The sequence below is a fragment of the Phyllobates terribilis genome, unplaced genomic scaffold (assembly GCF_046119375.1).
Source record: "Phyllobates terribilis strain yellow unplaced genomic scaffold, ASM4611937v1 Scaffold_10__3_contigs__length_209671492, whole genome shotgun sequence".
Lineage (NCBI taxonomy): Eukaryota > Metazoa > Chordata > Amphibia > Anura > Dendrobatidae > Phyllobates > Phyllobates terribilis.
Genome location: NW_027362770.1, coordinates 100,564,985 through 100,580,035, shown reverse-complemented (window position 1 = coordinate 100,580,035; position 15,051 = coordinate 100,564,985). Strand labels below are relative to the sequence as shown.

The 15,051-nt window shown below is 41.2% G+C and overlaps 1 protein-coding gene across 3 annotated transcripts in view; it reads left to right on the top strand.

Moving 5' to 3' along the window:
• DIAPH1 (diaphanous related formin 1) overlaps positions 1-15,051 on the top strand; it is a 244,228-nt gene that overhangs the window by 63,324 nt on the left and 165,853 nt on the right. For all 3 annotated transcript variants that reach the window (XM_073649668.1, XM_073649667.1, XM_073649669.1), the window contains 3 exons: positions 1,656-1,757; positions 5,193-5,323; positions 5,834-5,911. In XM_073649668.1, the coding sequence (XP_073505769.1) occupies positions 1,656-1,757; positions 5,193-5,323; positions 5,834-5,911 (311 nt within the window). The remainder of the gene's footprint in view (positions 1-1,655; positions 1,758-5,192; positions 5,324-5,833; positions 5,912-15,051) is intronic.

Sequence of the window (15,051 nt, the reverse complement as noted above, 5' to 3'; positions counted from 1 at the left end):
ATGACGAGTGTGTAACCTCTGTATATACACAAGAACATGTTGCAAAAAATTATTACATTTGAAAAATAGTTTTATTACTGGATGTAACGGACAAATGTAGTATTAATTCATCGGACAGAGCGTGCACATGCATGATGACCGCTTTATCCAAGGACTACTCCTACCTAAGGGGAGATGTCTTCTTCCCCAAGGCCTGTGACTATGGAAGTAACATAAGAATGACCTGTCCAATGGGAAAAAGATGCCTGGTGACCGAGGACGGCAATCAGAAAGTTTTCTGCACAGCGCCAATGTGTTACCCTGAGCTTTGTGCAGATTACACTACTCCCCCCCAGTCCAAGCCCCCCGGGGCTGACAGTCTATTAGTTTTCTATCACAGATGCTATACCCATGGAAAACCAACCCAGCCGTGTTCTTTATATTGTGTATGGTAATAAGATTATCCAAAGGAAATCTACAAGCATGGGTAGAATTTATCAATCTCCATGCAGATCTCAAAGCCATAGGACAGTGTCTATAACCACTGAGCCACCCTAATACACTAGCAGTCTTCACACTGGGCCTTGTGGTGTTTTCCCCTGGAAAGATAAAGTGTACGTACGTACGTACGTACATACGTACATACATACATACGTACATACATACATACATACATACATACATACATACATACATACATACCAACACAAGCATAACATTGACAATTAAATTTTATTCTGAACAGTAATAATTAAAAAACGCAGGCGCTTAAACTGTTTTCCATTACAATTTGCACAGCTTTGAAGTCGCCTCTTACACTTCGACAACCTTTTCACTGACACTTTTTGATTTTCGACTATAAACTTTGTGAGGGATGAAAAGTGGAATCTGATTGGTTGCTAAGGGCAACTGAGACAGTTTCACTTTACACCATGTTTGATAAATCTCCCCCTTCATAACCTTATTACACTTTCTGTCCACCTGCTTTTGGACAACCCTGTGTATGTATATATATATATGTGTGTGTGTATGTATGTATATGTATATATATATATATATATATATATATATATATATATATATATATATATATATATATATATATATATATATATATATATATATATATATAATATATAATATATAATATATAATATAATATATTATCTATCTATCATCACTTACTATACATCACTTACCATACCTCAAGACAGACATAGTGCAAGCTCACGTGTCACTAATCTTCACAGAGTACACGTGCTGGGTTCATTTAGAGACGCACACCACTTAATGAATTTGGCACCTCTAGTAGTGTGCTCCTCCATGCACTGTGCCAGAGATGCTGCTGCAGTCAGAGACTGGAAGAGCCCGGCCAAGTTTGGAGAGTGGAGGAGCGCTGCCCCCTGTCTCTAGTCTAACCTCCCACGTTACGCTTATAATATTCAGCGATATCCAGGATCGTAGCCTTGAGAGAATTTTTGATGTCTTTTATTTTATGAGGGAAAAACTTGGCTAAGAAACATTCAGTAGCCCGGCCATAGTTGACTTCTGACTTGTACATTTGCCAGCTGAGCTGATTATTCAGGATGTTTCGCTCTGCCTGGCATTCTGTGCCACTGAGCCGTACGTAGCCCACTATGACAACTAATGCTCTTCTCCCAACTTTTGCTTTCCAGAATGACATGAACCTCAATGAAGAAAAACAGCAGCCTCTACGGGAGAAAGACCTCATGATAAAGCGAGAGATGGTCTCTCAGTATCTGCACACATCAAAAGCGGTGAGTGTGGTTTTTTTTTTTTTTTTTTTTTTTTTAAGCTATTTCGGCCTCCCTTATTTTAGCAAAACATTGCAGGCTGTATGTGTGTGTTTACACAGCAACAAGTCGTACTGACCAGCACCTCCAAATAAAATGGAAGAACTATACAGCAGACGTGCTGGCTGTTGTGACTAATAAGCCAGTAGCATGCAAGCAGACATACTCTGCAGCTCTCTAGGTGCTGGCTGTTGTGACTAATAAGCCAGTAGCATACAAACAGACATACTCTGCAGCTCTCTAGGTGCTGGCTGTTGTAACTGTAAGCCAGTAACATACAAGCAAACATAGTTGGTCACTTTCTGAGCATGCTAGGGTATACCTGAACATTGAATATATGTTTTTTCTACATTACTGCTATATAGACTATATGTAGATCTGTATACTACATTCACTTGAGGTTCTTGGCGCACATTTTGGTTAATTTGTGTAAGCCAATATGCCAAAGATATGGGACCTCTTCATGGCATGTGCAACTAATGGGCCCAATAAATCAAAACTTTCATTTTTGGTGTAAAAGCAGTAATGCTATTAGAGGTGTGCAGAGGGGCATACTAAGTGTAGCCATCTCCATATATAACAAAGCTGCACTCTGTAACACTATAGCATGCAAACATGAAATGCATAAAACTGGAATAGCGTTACTGCTATAGAAAATAGGAAAAACGAAGATACTTGGCGCATAAATTGGCCAATGCATGTGTGCCAAGCAGCCACGACAAGGCGAACTTCTTTGCTGGGAACCTATCCTATTGTGATTCCTCTCTTGGGCTGAAGCATGCATTTATATGGGTAGGTAGGATCCTGCTGTCATTACAACTGCCATAGGCTGATGGGTGGAGTGCTCGGTATCTTTATTTGTAAACAACGTGTGCCAAAAAGAATGAATGGATGTGTTGCAATGTAAAAATGACTTGCTGTGCACATGTTGAGGCATTTCGATTCTTCTGTAACAGCTTCAGGCTTCCAAATCCGCAAAGCTGTTAAAAAGTGCCCAGTCCATTCTTCCAGTGGCTTTAGTTTGGAAGCCGCTCACTGTTAATGCATACAATTTATTAAAAAAATGCTGGTGGAGTAACATGTCAGTTGATTAAAAAAAAGTTTAGAAAAATGCTAAGCTGGCTTTTTCCTGAAGTGTCATTTGCAGGAAAAGCTCAAGGGGGTACATTAGTGTGTAACATATGGCGTGTGCTGTGCATACACTTAGATTAGGACCTGTACTATCATACTTGCCTCTCCTTGGACTAAGCCTACAAAATGAAGTCACAGCATTTATTTCCTTGCGCTAGGATGTGCTTAGCTGCTTTGTTTCTTGTCGTGTACATACGGTGAAGGTAAGCACCTGCCTCCATAGTGACTGAGCAGTCCTCTTATCTGTCTAAGGCTGTGTGCCCACGATGCGTTTTTTAAGCGTTTCCGCAGCGGCAAAAACGCTGCAGAAACGCTTATAAAACGCATGGTAGAAGGCCTGCCATGTTCCCCAATGATAATCCGCATGTGCTGTGCACATACTGCGGAAATTTCCGCTGCGGATTATCATAGCATAAAAAAACGCACCACTACCAATTATTTTGCGGAAGAGCTGCGTTTTCGGCGCAGTTGACTTGCATTGAAACGCATGGATTACGCATCACTGTATATGTAGATGCGCATTCCATGAGTTTTAATGTGCGGATGGTACCCGGGTGTGGAGGACTGGAGACTCTCCTCCGGACCCGGGTTCCATAGAACCTGTGAAAAAAAGAATAAAACAAAAAATAAATATCATATTTACCTTCTGATGGCCCCCGCTCCGCTTGTCCTCCCTTGCCGGCAGCTCGCGATGGACTGAAGAACCTGCGCTGACGTCATAGTCCCTCATAGCTGCCGGCAAGGGAGGACTTTGCGAAGCAAGACTCCGGGGGCCATCAGAAGGTAAGTATAGATTTATTTTTTTATTTTTAAACATTCTTTAAGGTCACACTATATAAATTCATGCCGGTTGCATGGATTTATATAGTGTGACCAAGTTGTCAAGCACTTTCCAAGTGATGCTAAAATCGCTTGGAAAGCGCTTGTCAACCTGCATGCGGAAATGCATGTGAAAAATGCTTCATTTCCGCATGTCCTTGGCAGGAATCCGCATGTACAATCCGCATGCGTTTTTTTCTGCCAGGGAGATGCAGAAACGCTCAGGAAAAAATCCTGAGCATTTCTGCATCGTGGGCACATAGCCTAAAGCCCCCGTCTCACATAGCAAGATCGCTGCTGAGTCACGGTTTTGGTGACGCAACAGCGACCTCACCAGCGATGTCGCTATGTGTGACACTTTGCAACGATCAGGCCCCTGCTGTGAGATCGCTGCAAAGTGTCCTGGACCATTTTTTGGTCGTTGCCCTCCCGCTGGTCAGCACACATCGCTGTGTGTGACCAGCGGGAGCAGCGATCAGGCTGGTAACCATGATAAACATCGGGTTACTAGGTGCGCGTGTGCCCCTAGTAACCTGATGTTTATCATGGTTATGAGCCTGCTAAAGTGAGCGGTAACCTCCCGCTCACTGTAGCAGAGTGGTAACCATGATAAACAACGGGTTACTAGGTGCACGTGTGCCCCTAGTAACCCGATGTTTATCATGGTTACCAGCCTGCTCCTGCTTCAGCAGGCTGGTAACCAGGAGCAGGACATCGTGGAAAGATTCTTTCCACGATGTCGCTGCTCCCCTGATCGTTGGTGAGCCTGCCTGTTTGACAGCTCACCAGCGATCACATAGCGACGCAGCAACGATCCCTGACGGGTCTTATCGTTGTTGGGATCGCTGCAGCGTCACTAAGTGTGACGGGACCTTAAGGCTCTTTAATCAGAGTGAGATCCTACCAGCCCTTTACCATTGTGTGCTTATTCCCATTAGTGTAAGCCTATCAGATCGGAAGATATGGCTGTGTTGTTGGCAGATGGTCTCACAGAATTTGATCAAAGTATGTGATGATAAACTCAGATTTATGAATGTACTCTATATAGCAGTAATGCCATTGAAAACTCGTCTTGTAAATCATCATGTACACCTCAGCTCGCCATCAGGCCAGTAACGTCATTTATTTGCATTACTCTTTCATAATCTGAAACACTTACTAATCACGGAAAGTGGGATCAAAATCTCTTCATACCTGGAAAAATGAGGTCATACTGATGCAAGGATGAAGTAATTCACCAGTTACTAGTAGATGGCGACATCCCTCACATTAATGTAGGAGAGGTAGTACAGCTGACGATCACCGCAGAATAGCCAGTAACAAATAATGCATGTAGCACTGCAATCTGTCCGTAACAAATCTACGCAAAGCCTTGGATGCACGTATTGATTATAACTCTTGACATATTCAGTCTGTTCACTGTATAACATGTGTTTGCTTTTATTGTAGGGGATGAACAAGAAGGAGAGTGCAAGGTCTGCACAGATGTATATCCAGGACCTAAAATCCGGTTTGGGGGACTCCAATCTCCTGAGCTGTTTAGAGTCCCTGAGAGTCTCACTTAACAACAACCCAGTCAGGTAAGTAGAGGTGACCAGTACAAAGAAGCAAGACATTTGGACTGTGTTCTCACAGAATAGTTCCTGATGAGTTGTTTTTTTTTTTTTTTTAACCTAAAGAAAGGAAGCCATGGACTTAAAATCGACCTATCCTATCACCTACCACCCCATTTGATCAGCTGTTACCAAACCCTGTGGTGGAGCACAGTTTAGCTCCATTTCTATTGAACTGAATAGGAGCTAAGCTGCGGTATGCATGAACAGCCACTACACAGTTTGCGGAGCCACGCTGTTCCAGCTTTTAATGCTGTTTTCACCCAAGCACAGAAACCAGCTCATTGGTGGGGTGTTTGGTGTCAGACCTTCACCCATCTGATATTGATGGCCTCTCTGGTTTTCCAGGACTTTGATATTTCCCAACCATAAGGCTTAAAATTCCAATGTCGCCTTCCCAAGTGCTTTAGTTATTACATGTTTTGGTACCCTAAGAGCTCTCTAATGATGGGAGTGATTTTTTTTTTTCTTTTTTAGCTGGGTGCAAAATTTTGGTGCAGAAGGTCTTGCCTGTCTCCTTGATATTCTACGACGACTTCAAGATGAACAGACATTGTAAGTATGGTGGGCCTCGCACACAACTATACATACAACCGTTCTTCCTTAGAAAGGGTACATACAGTTAGGTCTAGAAGTATTTGGACAGTGACTGAATCCCCGTGATTTGAGCTCTGCAGACCACTATTTTTGATTTAAAATGGAACAACTGAGATGCAATTAAAGTGTAGATGTTCAATTTTAACTCCTTCACCCCCCCAGCCTGTTTTTACTTTCTTGACCAAATTTTACAATTCTGACCAGTGTCACTTTGAGGTAATAACTCATAGAACATTTACCACATGTCTAATTTACATTAGCATCATTTATTCAACATCATGTTTTGTTAGGAAGTTAAAGGGTTAAGTTAATCAGCCATTTTTCATTTTTCCAACAAAATTCACAAAAAAACCTATTTTTTTTTTAGAGACCGCATCACATTTGAGGGGCCTGTGTTACAGAAAATACCATTTTAAAAACTGCACCCCTGAAAGTGTTTAAAACCACATTCAAGAAGTTTATTAAACCCTTTAGGGGCTTCACCAGAAAAGCAAATGTGGAAGGAAAAAATGTAAAATGAATTTTTCCCACAAAGATGTTGCTTTAGCCCCAAATTTTTTAATTTTCACAAAGGTAACTGGACAAAATGGCCAGTACAATTTTGTTGTGCATTTTCTCCGGAGTACATCGATGTGGGGGAAAACTACAGTTTGGTTGCACGGCAGGGAAGGAGTGACTTTTGACTTTTGGAGCGCAATATTGGCTGGAATAGATGGCGGATGCAATGTCACGTTTGCAGAGCCCCTGATGTGCCTAAATAGTGGAAACCCCAACCAAGTTACCCCACCCCATTTTGGAAACTACACCACATGAGGAATTAATCTATCATTGGGCTGAGTAAATGGAAAATTACCATTTTTTTTTTCCCTATTAAAATGTTACGTTGGCCGCCAGTTTTTTTATTTTCAGAAGGGATAATAGGAGAAAATGAACAGTACAACTTGTTACGCAAGTCCTCCGGAGTGTGCCAATACCCCATATGTTGCTGAAACGCGTCAGATCTAGCTGGAATGGCTTGAAGCTGCCATGTCACATTGGCAGAGGTGTCAGAACCGTAAAAGCACCCCCCCTCCCCCCGCCCCCCCCCACACACACAAACAAATAAATATATATATATATATATATATATATATATATATATATACATACATACATACATACATACATACATACATACATACATACATACACACTTTGTTTTAGCCCCAGATTATACATTTGCACACTGGGAAATGGGTAAAAATCAAAATTTGTCCCACAATTTCTGCTGAATGTAGAAATACCCCCGTATGTGGCTGTACAGTGCTGCTTAGCCACATGACGTGACGCGGGAGGGACGGAGCGCTATATATTTTTTTTTTTGGAGAACAAATTATCGTAGAATAGTTTGCGGACTCCATATACAGAGCTCCTAAGTGTGAGAAGAGCAGAATCCCCCCTCACCCCATTTTGGAAACACCCCTCTGGGAATTTATCTCCATGTGTAGTGATGATTTGACTCCACAGGTTTTTTTTCAGAAGCAAGCAGTAGTGGATGTCAAGTGAAAATGTGGCAAAATTGATAAGACCGCTTTATTCTTCGGGTCAGTACAACTACAGAAATACCACATTTACGTCTCCTTTTTTTTGTTTTGTTTTGCTGCTTTTCCACAATAAAATTTTCTTTTTAGAAAAAAACTATTGTTTTTGCATCCCTTTTTTCTGAGAGCTATAGCCTTTTTTATTTCTCGGCTTACGGAGCTTTATGGCAGCTTGTTTTTTTGCGGGACAAGATGAAGTTTTTATCTATCCCAATTTTATTTACATTCGTCTTTTTGGTCGCATTTTATTCTACTTTTTGTTTCAGTATGATGAAAAAGCATAGTGTTGTGCCACTAAAGGGGTTAACCAGTGTGACAGTTTTTTATAGATCAGATTGTTCCAGATGCGATGATACCAAATGTGTACTTTTTTTTTTTGTTTTTACATAAACAAATTTATTGGTATAATATATTTTTTTCATTTTTTTTTGTTCTTTATTTTGTGAATTATTTTTTTAATATTTTTAAACTTTATTTTTTTTACTGAGTCCCTCTATGGGACTTTAACTATTATTACTTTGCTTATATAATGCACCAGCACTGCAATGCATTATACCTGTCAGTGCTGCACTAACAGAAGCCTCTCAGACCTTGCTGCTGGCATGGTCTAAACAGGTCATCATTTGACCTCGGATTGCCATTGCCGATCGGAAAGGAGAAGGAGCCCCTTCCCTTTCCCTTCCTTCTAAATGCAGCTTGATCGCAGTATTTAGGGGGTTAAACAGCCCGAGGCGGTGAGGCTGCTCCTGGCAGTGACAGCTGGGTCTCTGCTGTCACTTAAGCCAAGATCCCTGTGGCGATTGGGCGGGCACTGCTCCTGTGCCCACACGATCGCCAGGATGTGCCGGTTTAATTTTGCAGAAATGCATTGCAAAATAGGATGTACTGATACGTCTAGTGCCGGGAAGGTGTTGATTATAGGGGTTGAACAAAAATATCCTGTTTTTTAGCAGGTACAACCATTTTTCTCCAAAACCTCCTCATTTCAGGGACTTAAAAGTAATTGGATAAATTAACTTTACCATAAATAAAATGTTCGTTTTTAATACTTTGTACAGGATCTTTTGCAGGCAATGACTGCCTGAAGTCTGGAGACCATGGACGTCACCAAACACTGTCTGTCTTAAAGAGTAACTGTCGATTTATGAATTAAAGATTAATCCAATAGTACACATGAGAATAAGCAATTTTGGAATATATCTTATCTGAAAAATGTCCTCCTTCCCCTGTCAGAATTGATCAGTCATAATCAAACTTCATGGACGTCATCAAATACTGGGTTTCCTCCTTTACGACGCTTTGTCGGCCCTTACTGCAGCTGACTTCTGTGGTTGGTTGTTTGTGGGGCTTTCTGCCTTAAGTTTTCTCTTAATCATGTGAAATGCTGCTCAATGGGGTTGAGATCTCGTGATTGACTCGGCCATTGCAGAATATTACACTTCTTTGCTTTAAACTCCTGGGTTGCTTTTGCATTATGTTTTGGGTCATTATCCATCTGTACTGTGCAGCACCAGCCAATCAACCTTACTACTTTTGGTTGAATCTGAGCAGAAAGTATAGCTCTGTACACTTCAGAATTCATCCGTCTGCTTCTGTCTTCAGTCACATAATGAATTTACACTAGTGACCCAGCGCCATTGGAAGCCATGCATGCCCGCGCCATCACACTGCCTCCACCATGTTTTACAGAAGTTGTGTTGTGCTTTGGATCATGAGCCATCCCAAGCCTTTTCATACTTTTTTCTTCCCATCATTCTGGTACAGGTTGGTTTTAGTTTAATCTGTCCAAAGAATGCTTTTCCAGACCTGGGCTGGCTTCTTTAGATGATTTTTGGCTAAGTCTAATCTGGCCTTTCTATTTTTAAAGGCTGATTAATGGTTTGCACCTTGTGGTGAACCCTCTGTATTTGCTCTCATGAAGTCTTCTCTTTACACTGTGTTCCAAATTATTATGCAAATAATATTTTCTCAGATTTTCCCAAATTACCTATATGAATTGCAGTCATTGTAATTTTCCAGTCAAATAACTATTAGAGTACAATTGAAAGGTTTTTGTACAAACTGCCTATGATAACAGTATATTTTTTAAAAAATAAAAAACTCAAAATGCATGTTCCAAATTATTATGCACAGTTCGAAAAATGATCTTGCTGCGGAATGCACAGTTCTTCTTCTTGAACCATGGAAGGAAGTGCTGTTTGAGAAACGCAACATACATTATGGAGTTCATCTTTACCCCTTCAGGGATCCTAAAAGGGCTGACAATCTCTCTCCCCATGATTCCAGCCCAAAACATTACTCCACCTTCTCCTTGTTAGCGCCGTAGCCGTGTTTGCATGGGGTGTCCATCAACCAGCCATCCTCCACTCCATCCATCTGGACCATCGAGATCATTTCATGCATGATAATGCCCTGTCTCATGATGCACATAACACATCTGCATCTCTGGCTGCTATGGGCATAAAAGGGGACAAACTTATGGTGTGGCACCCATACTTCCCTGACCTCAACCCCATTGAGAACCTCTGGAGCATCATCAAAAGGAGTGTCTATGATGGCGGGAGGCAGTTCACATCTAAGCAACAGCTCTGGGAGGGTATTCTGTCCTCATGCAAAACAATTAAAGCAGAAACCATCCAAAACCTGACAAATTCAATGGACGAGAGAGTTCAGAAGCTCCTTTCGAACAAGGGGTCCTATGTGCAAATGTAACATCACCTAGAATAAAGTTTTGAGTTGAAAACTGTTTGATTTCAGTTTGTAATAACCTGCTAAAGCTTATAATTTCAAAAATGACCATTTTTTTGTTTTTTATTAAAATGAAAAGGTTGAAAACTCTGCTGTGCATAATAATTTGGAACATGCATTTTGAGTGCAGTTTGAGTTTTTTATTTTTTAAAAATATCCTGTTATCATAGGCAGTTTGTAAAAAAACCTTTCAATTGTACTCTAATAGTTATTTGACTGGAAAATTACAATGAATGCAATTCATATAGGTAATTTGGGAAAATCTGAGAAAATATTATTTGCATAATAACTTGGAACACAGTGTATTGTAGACTCAAATACTGAAACATCAACTTCCTGGAGAGTGTTCTTCACTTTGGTGGATTCTGCGATCATCCACCACGGTTTTCTTCTGTGAATGTCAAAGCCTCTTTGAGTTCCCATTTCAGTTCCCAAACTCACCAGTGCAATCTTTTTTTTTTTTTGGCAGAATGTACCAAACCATTGCTTTGGTCACTCCTAACATTTCTGCTGTCACTCTGATTTTTAATGGTCTGTTTCTCTTCCATTGAGAGCTTCTTTGACCACGGGTTCACAGCAACAACTTCCAAATGCAAATGCCACAACAGGAATCAATTGCAGACCTTTTACCTGCTTAATTGATGATAGATTAACGAGGGAATAGCCCATGCAGCCCATTTAAAGAGCTTTTGAGATAACTGTCCACTTACTTTTGGTCACTTTTAAAAAAAAAAGCAGCTACATATTAAAGAGCTGTAATTCCTAAACCCTTACTCCAATTAGGATGTGAATAACCACAAATTAAAGCCGTAAGTCTGCACTTTAAGCCCATACTGATTATATAGCTGTATCTTTAATATGTTTTTTAAACTGCTAAAATGCCAGAGCTTGTCACTATCCAAATAGTTCTGGACCTAACTTTATGATAGTGTCTTGCTATGCTGACATGTACCAGACCGTCATCATTAAATTACATTTATTAGGCTTATGTTCACACATTATGTTTTTTTCAGCTTTTTTTTTTTTATGAAAATTTTCAGCTGCGTTTTGCAGTACTATCAAAGTCTGAGATTCCAGAAATCTCATGCACACGTTTTCTTTTTTTTTGGTTCAGGATTTTGTGCTTTGCTTTTTTTTTTTTGAAAAATAGAGCATGTCACTTCTTTTCAGCATATTTTTGAGTGGTTTTTTTTTGACTCAAGTAATGTGTGATGAAAAAAACACTTGCCCGTGTGCTCTGGGTGCTGACGCCGGCCCTTGTTGTATGGAACTGTAATTAGACCCCTAGAGACTTTTGAGACCCCACAGTGCTGCCGTATGCCTCAGATTTCTTATTCCCCATCAGATGATGAATTACTGAGCTATTACCTCCTCCCAGAAGCATTGGATCCATGGGAGAATTTGCCTGAAAGATAGTTCTCCAACAGCATGTAGTCCAACATGGATTCAGCCAGTGAGAAAGATCTCACATTCCTCTATTCTTCCTCCTCCTCATCTAGTGAGGAAGGACCCCCAGCAAGGCACCCTAGGACACAAGCAACCCCTACAGCAAACGATCCCATTTGGACTGCGCCCCCCAAAAATTATCAGCCTGTTATTTTGGATTTCATCGGCAACTCAGGAATCCAATTTGATGTTACAGGCCTCACTGAAATTTACTTCTTCAAATTCTTTTTCAGCGAGGAAATAATAAAGGTTATTGTGGCTCAGACAAACTTGTATGCCCATCAATTTTTCTCCCAAAATCCCACACCGTCATACGCCAGATGGACACCTGTAAATGCAGCAGAGATGATGACATTTTGGGGCATTGTGCTACATATGGGCATAATCAAAAAAACAGAGCTTCGGCAGTACTGGAGTACTGTTATTCTCTACAGCACACCGGTATTCCGTATGGCCATGACAAGGACACAATTTGAAGCGATCCAAACATTTTTGCATTATAGTAATAATGCGCAGTGTCCTCCCCGAGACGATCCTAACTTTGATAGTCTATTCAAAATTCGGCCAGTAGTTAAACAATTCAGCAGAAAATTTGCTGAGGCGTACAACCCCCAAAGGGACATCTCTACAGATGAATCTCTGGTTCATTTCAAAGGGAGGTTAAAATTCTGACAATACCTGCCCAGTAAGAGGACGAGGTAAGGAATTAAACTGTACAATCTGTGCGAGAGTACCTCAGGGAACAGCCACAGATTTAGGGTCTACAAAGGGAAGGACACCCAGATTGCCCCCACTGAACGCTCTCCTGTCCTGGAGGTGAGTGGGAAAGATGTGTGGGAATTTCTGCACCCACTGCTGGATAAGGGTTATCACCTCTACATTGATAACTTTTAGACCAGCATCCCGCTCTTCAAGACCCTCTTCGTCAGAGGTACAGTTGAATGTGGCACCATGCAAAGAAATCAGAGAGGCCTCCCTAAGCCAATAATTGGGTAACTGCTGAGAAGGGGCGAAAGCAGAGCCTAATGCAGCGACAACATGTTGGTGGTCAAGTATAAGGACAAGAGGGATGTCCTTATTTTGACCACCATACACCGTGACAACAGCTCCCTTGTCACTGTCTGAGGTACAACAACAAACACAAGTCCCAAAGCCAGATTGTATCTTGAACTATAATAAGTTCATGGGGGTGTAGATCTCTCAGATCAGGTCCTCAAATCATACAGTGCCATGCAAAACGTTTAAGGTACAAAAAATTGGCAGTGCACAATGTACAGATGGCACTGTACAATGCTTTTGTGCTGCTTCAATGTGAAGGCAATACGAGGACCTTCCTTCAGTTTCCGGAGGCAGTCATCAAGACCCTAATATTTGGAACTCAGAAAGGAGAGGGTCCCAGTACTTCTGAAACTGATGCTGACCTGGGACGATACGGGCATTATTTACCAGGAGAGGTTCCCCGAACAGCGAAGAAGGGAAGAACACACAAAACGTGCAGAGAATGCTTCAAGAGGGGAATCCGAAAAGACACAATTTACCATTGTGAAACCTGCCCTTTGCATTAAGCATACCGCATGTCCATAAATTAATAACATTTTTACCCTGTTGACACAACACGCTTTTATAATCTGATGTGCTCCACACAACTTACGAATTTAAAAATTCATGCACAAGTAAAGCCAAAAGCATTAATTCCTGTTAAGCACCTGAAGGGTTAATAAACTTCTTGAATGTGGTTTTGAGCACCTTGAGGGGTGCAGTTTTTAGAATGGTGTCACTTTTGGGTATTTTCTGTCATATAGGCCCCTCAAAGTCACTTCAAATGTGATGCGGTCCCTAAAAAAATGGTTTTGTAAATTTTGTTATAAAAATGAGAAATTGCTGGTCAACTTTTAATCCTAACAAAAAAAGATTCAAAAATTGTGCTGATGTAAAGTAGACATGTGGGAATTAACTATTTTGTGTGACATGACTCTCTGATTTAAGGGCATAAAAATGAAGTTTGAAAATTACAAACTTTTCTAAATTTTCTCCAAGTTTCCTATATTTTCACAAATAAATGCAAGTTGTATCGAACAAATTTTACCGCTATCATGAAGTACAATATGTCATGAAAAAACAGTCTCAGAATCAGGGGGATCCGTTAAAGTGTTCGAGTTATTACCTCATAAATTAACAGTGATCAGAATTTCAAAAAATTGGCCCGGTCAGGAAGGTGAAAACAGGCTTTGGGGTGAAGGAGTTCAATTGCGCATTTGCCTAAAAATGCCCTAAATATTAAACACTACCCTGAAACCTTAGTCCAGGCAAGGGCTTAAGTGAGGTGCACCCCCCTAAAAAGTGACAATTGGTGAAAGTTGCATATCTTGAATCTGTGTAAAACCTCCATATAAGCAAGAAAGACTTTTAAAACTGGTGCAAGCATGTAGAGAATAGAGTGCATATACTTAATCCATTAAAGAAAGCAAAAAATTACTCCAGAAAAGTGGGGAAACGATAATGATGAATCACGACTTTAGTGTCTATTGCCCCATAGTATGGCACCTTACATGTGCCACCACACCTTCTCCTGCGTGCTTGGCTGCCTTCTACATGATGGGACAAGAGTTGTCCCATGATTAACCCCTTTCTGGCCTGGGGCGTATTAGAACGCCCCAGGCCATCACCCCCGGTTCAGTGAGGGCTCCGGCGGTGAGCCCTCACTGAACCGGGCACATGTCAGCTGATTCTTACAGCTAACATGTGCCCGCAACAGCCGCTGGTGGAATCGCGATCCACCCGCTGCTGTTAACATGTTAAATGCCACTGTTAATCTCTGACAGTGGCATTTAACAGCGCCGCGCCGGAAGCGCGTCACTTACCCCGCCCATCGGTGACCCCGTCATGTGACCGCGGGTCACCGATGGGTGGGCATGACAACCCTGGGTCTGCAGCAGACCCCAGTGGTTGTCATGTAAAGATCGCTATGAGCGCTACCTTGTGGTCGGCGCTCATAGCACAGGAGCATTTCTGCTACATAGAGGTGATCTGCTCATCACGACTATGTAGCAGAGGCGATCGGACAAGTGCTGCTTCTATAGAGACTATAGAAGCAAGCAAAAAGTGTGAAAAAAATGAATAAATAATTTTTAAAATATTAAAAAAATGTAAATATTGAAGTTTAAATCACCCCCCTTTTGCCCCATTCAAAATAAAATAATAAAAAATAAACCCCACATACACATGTTTGGTACCGCTGCGTTCAGAATCGCCCGATCTATCAATATAAAAAAGGAATTAATCCAATCGGTAAACAGCGTAATGAGAAAAAAATTCCAAACGCCA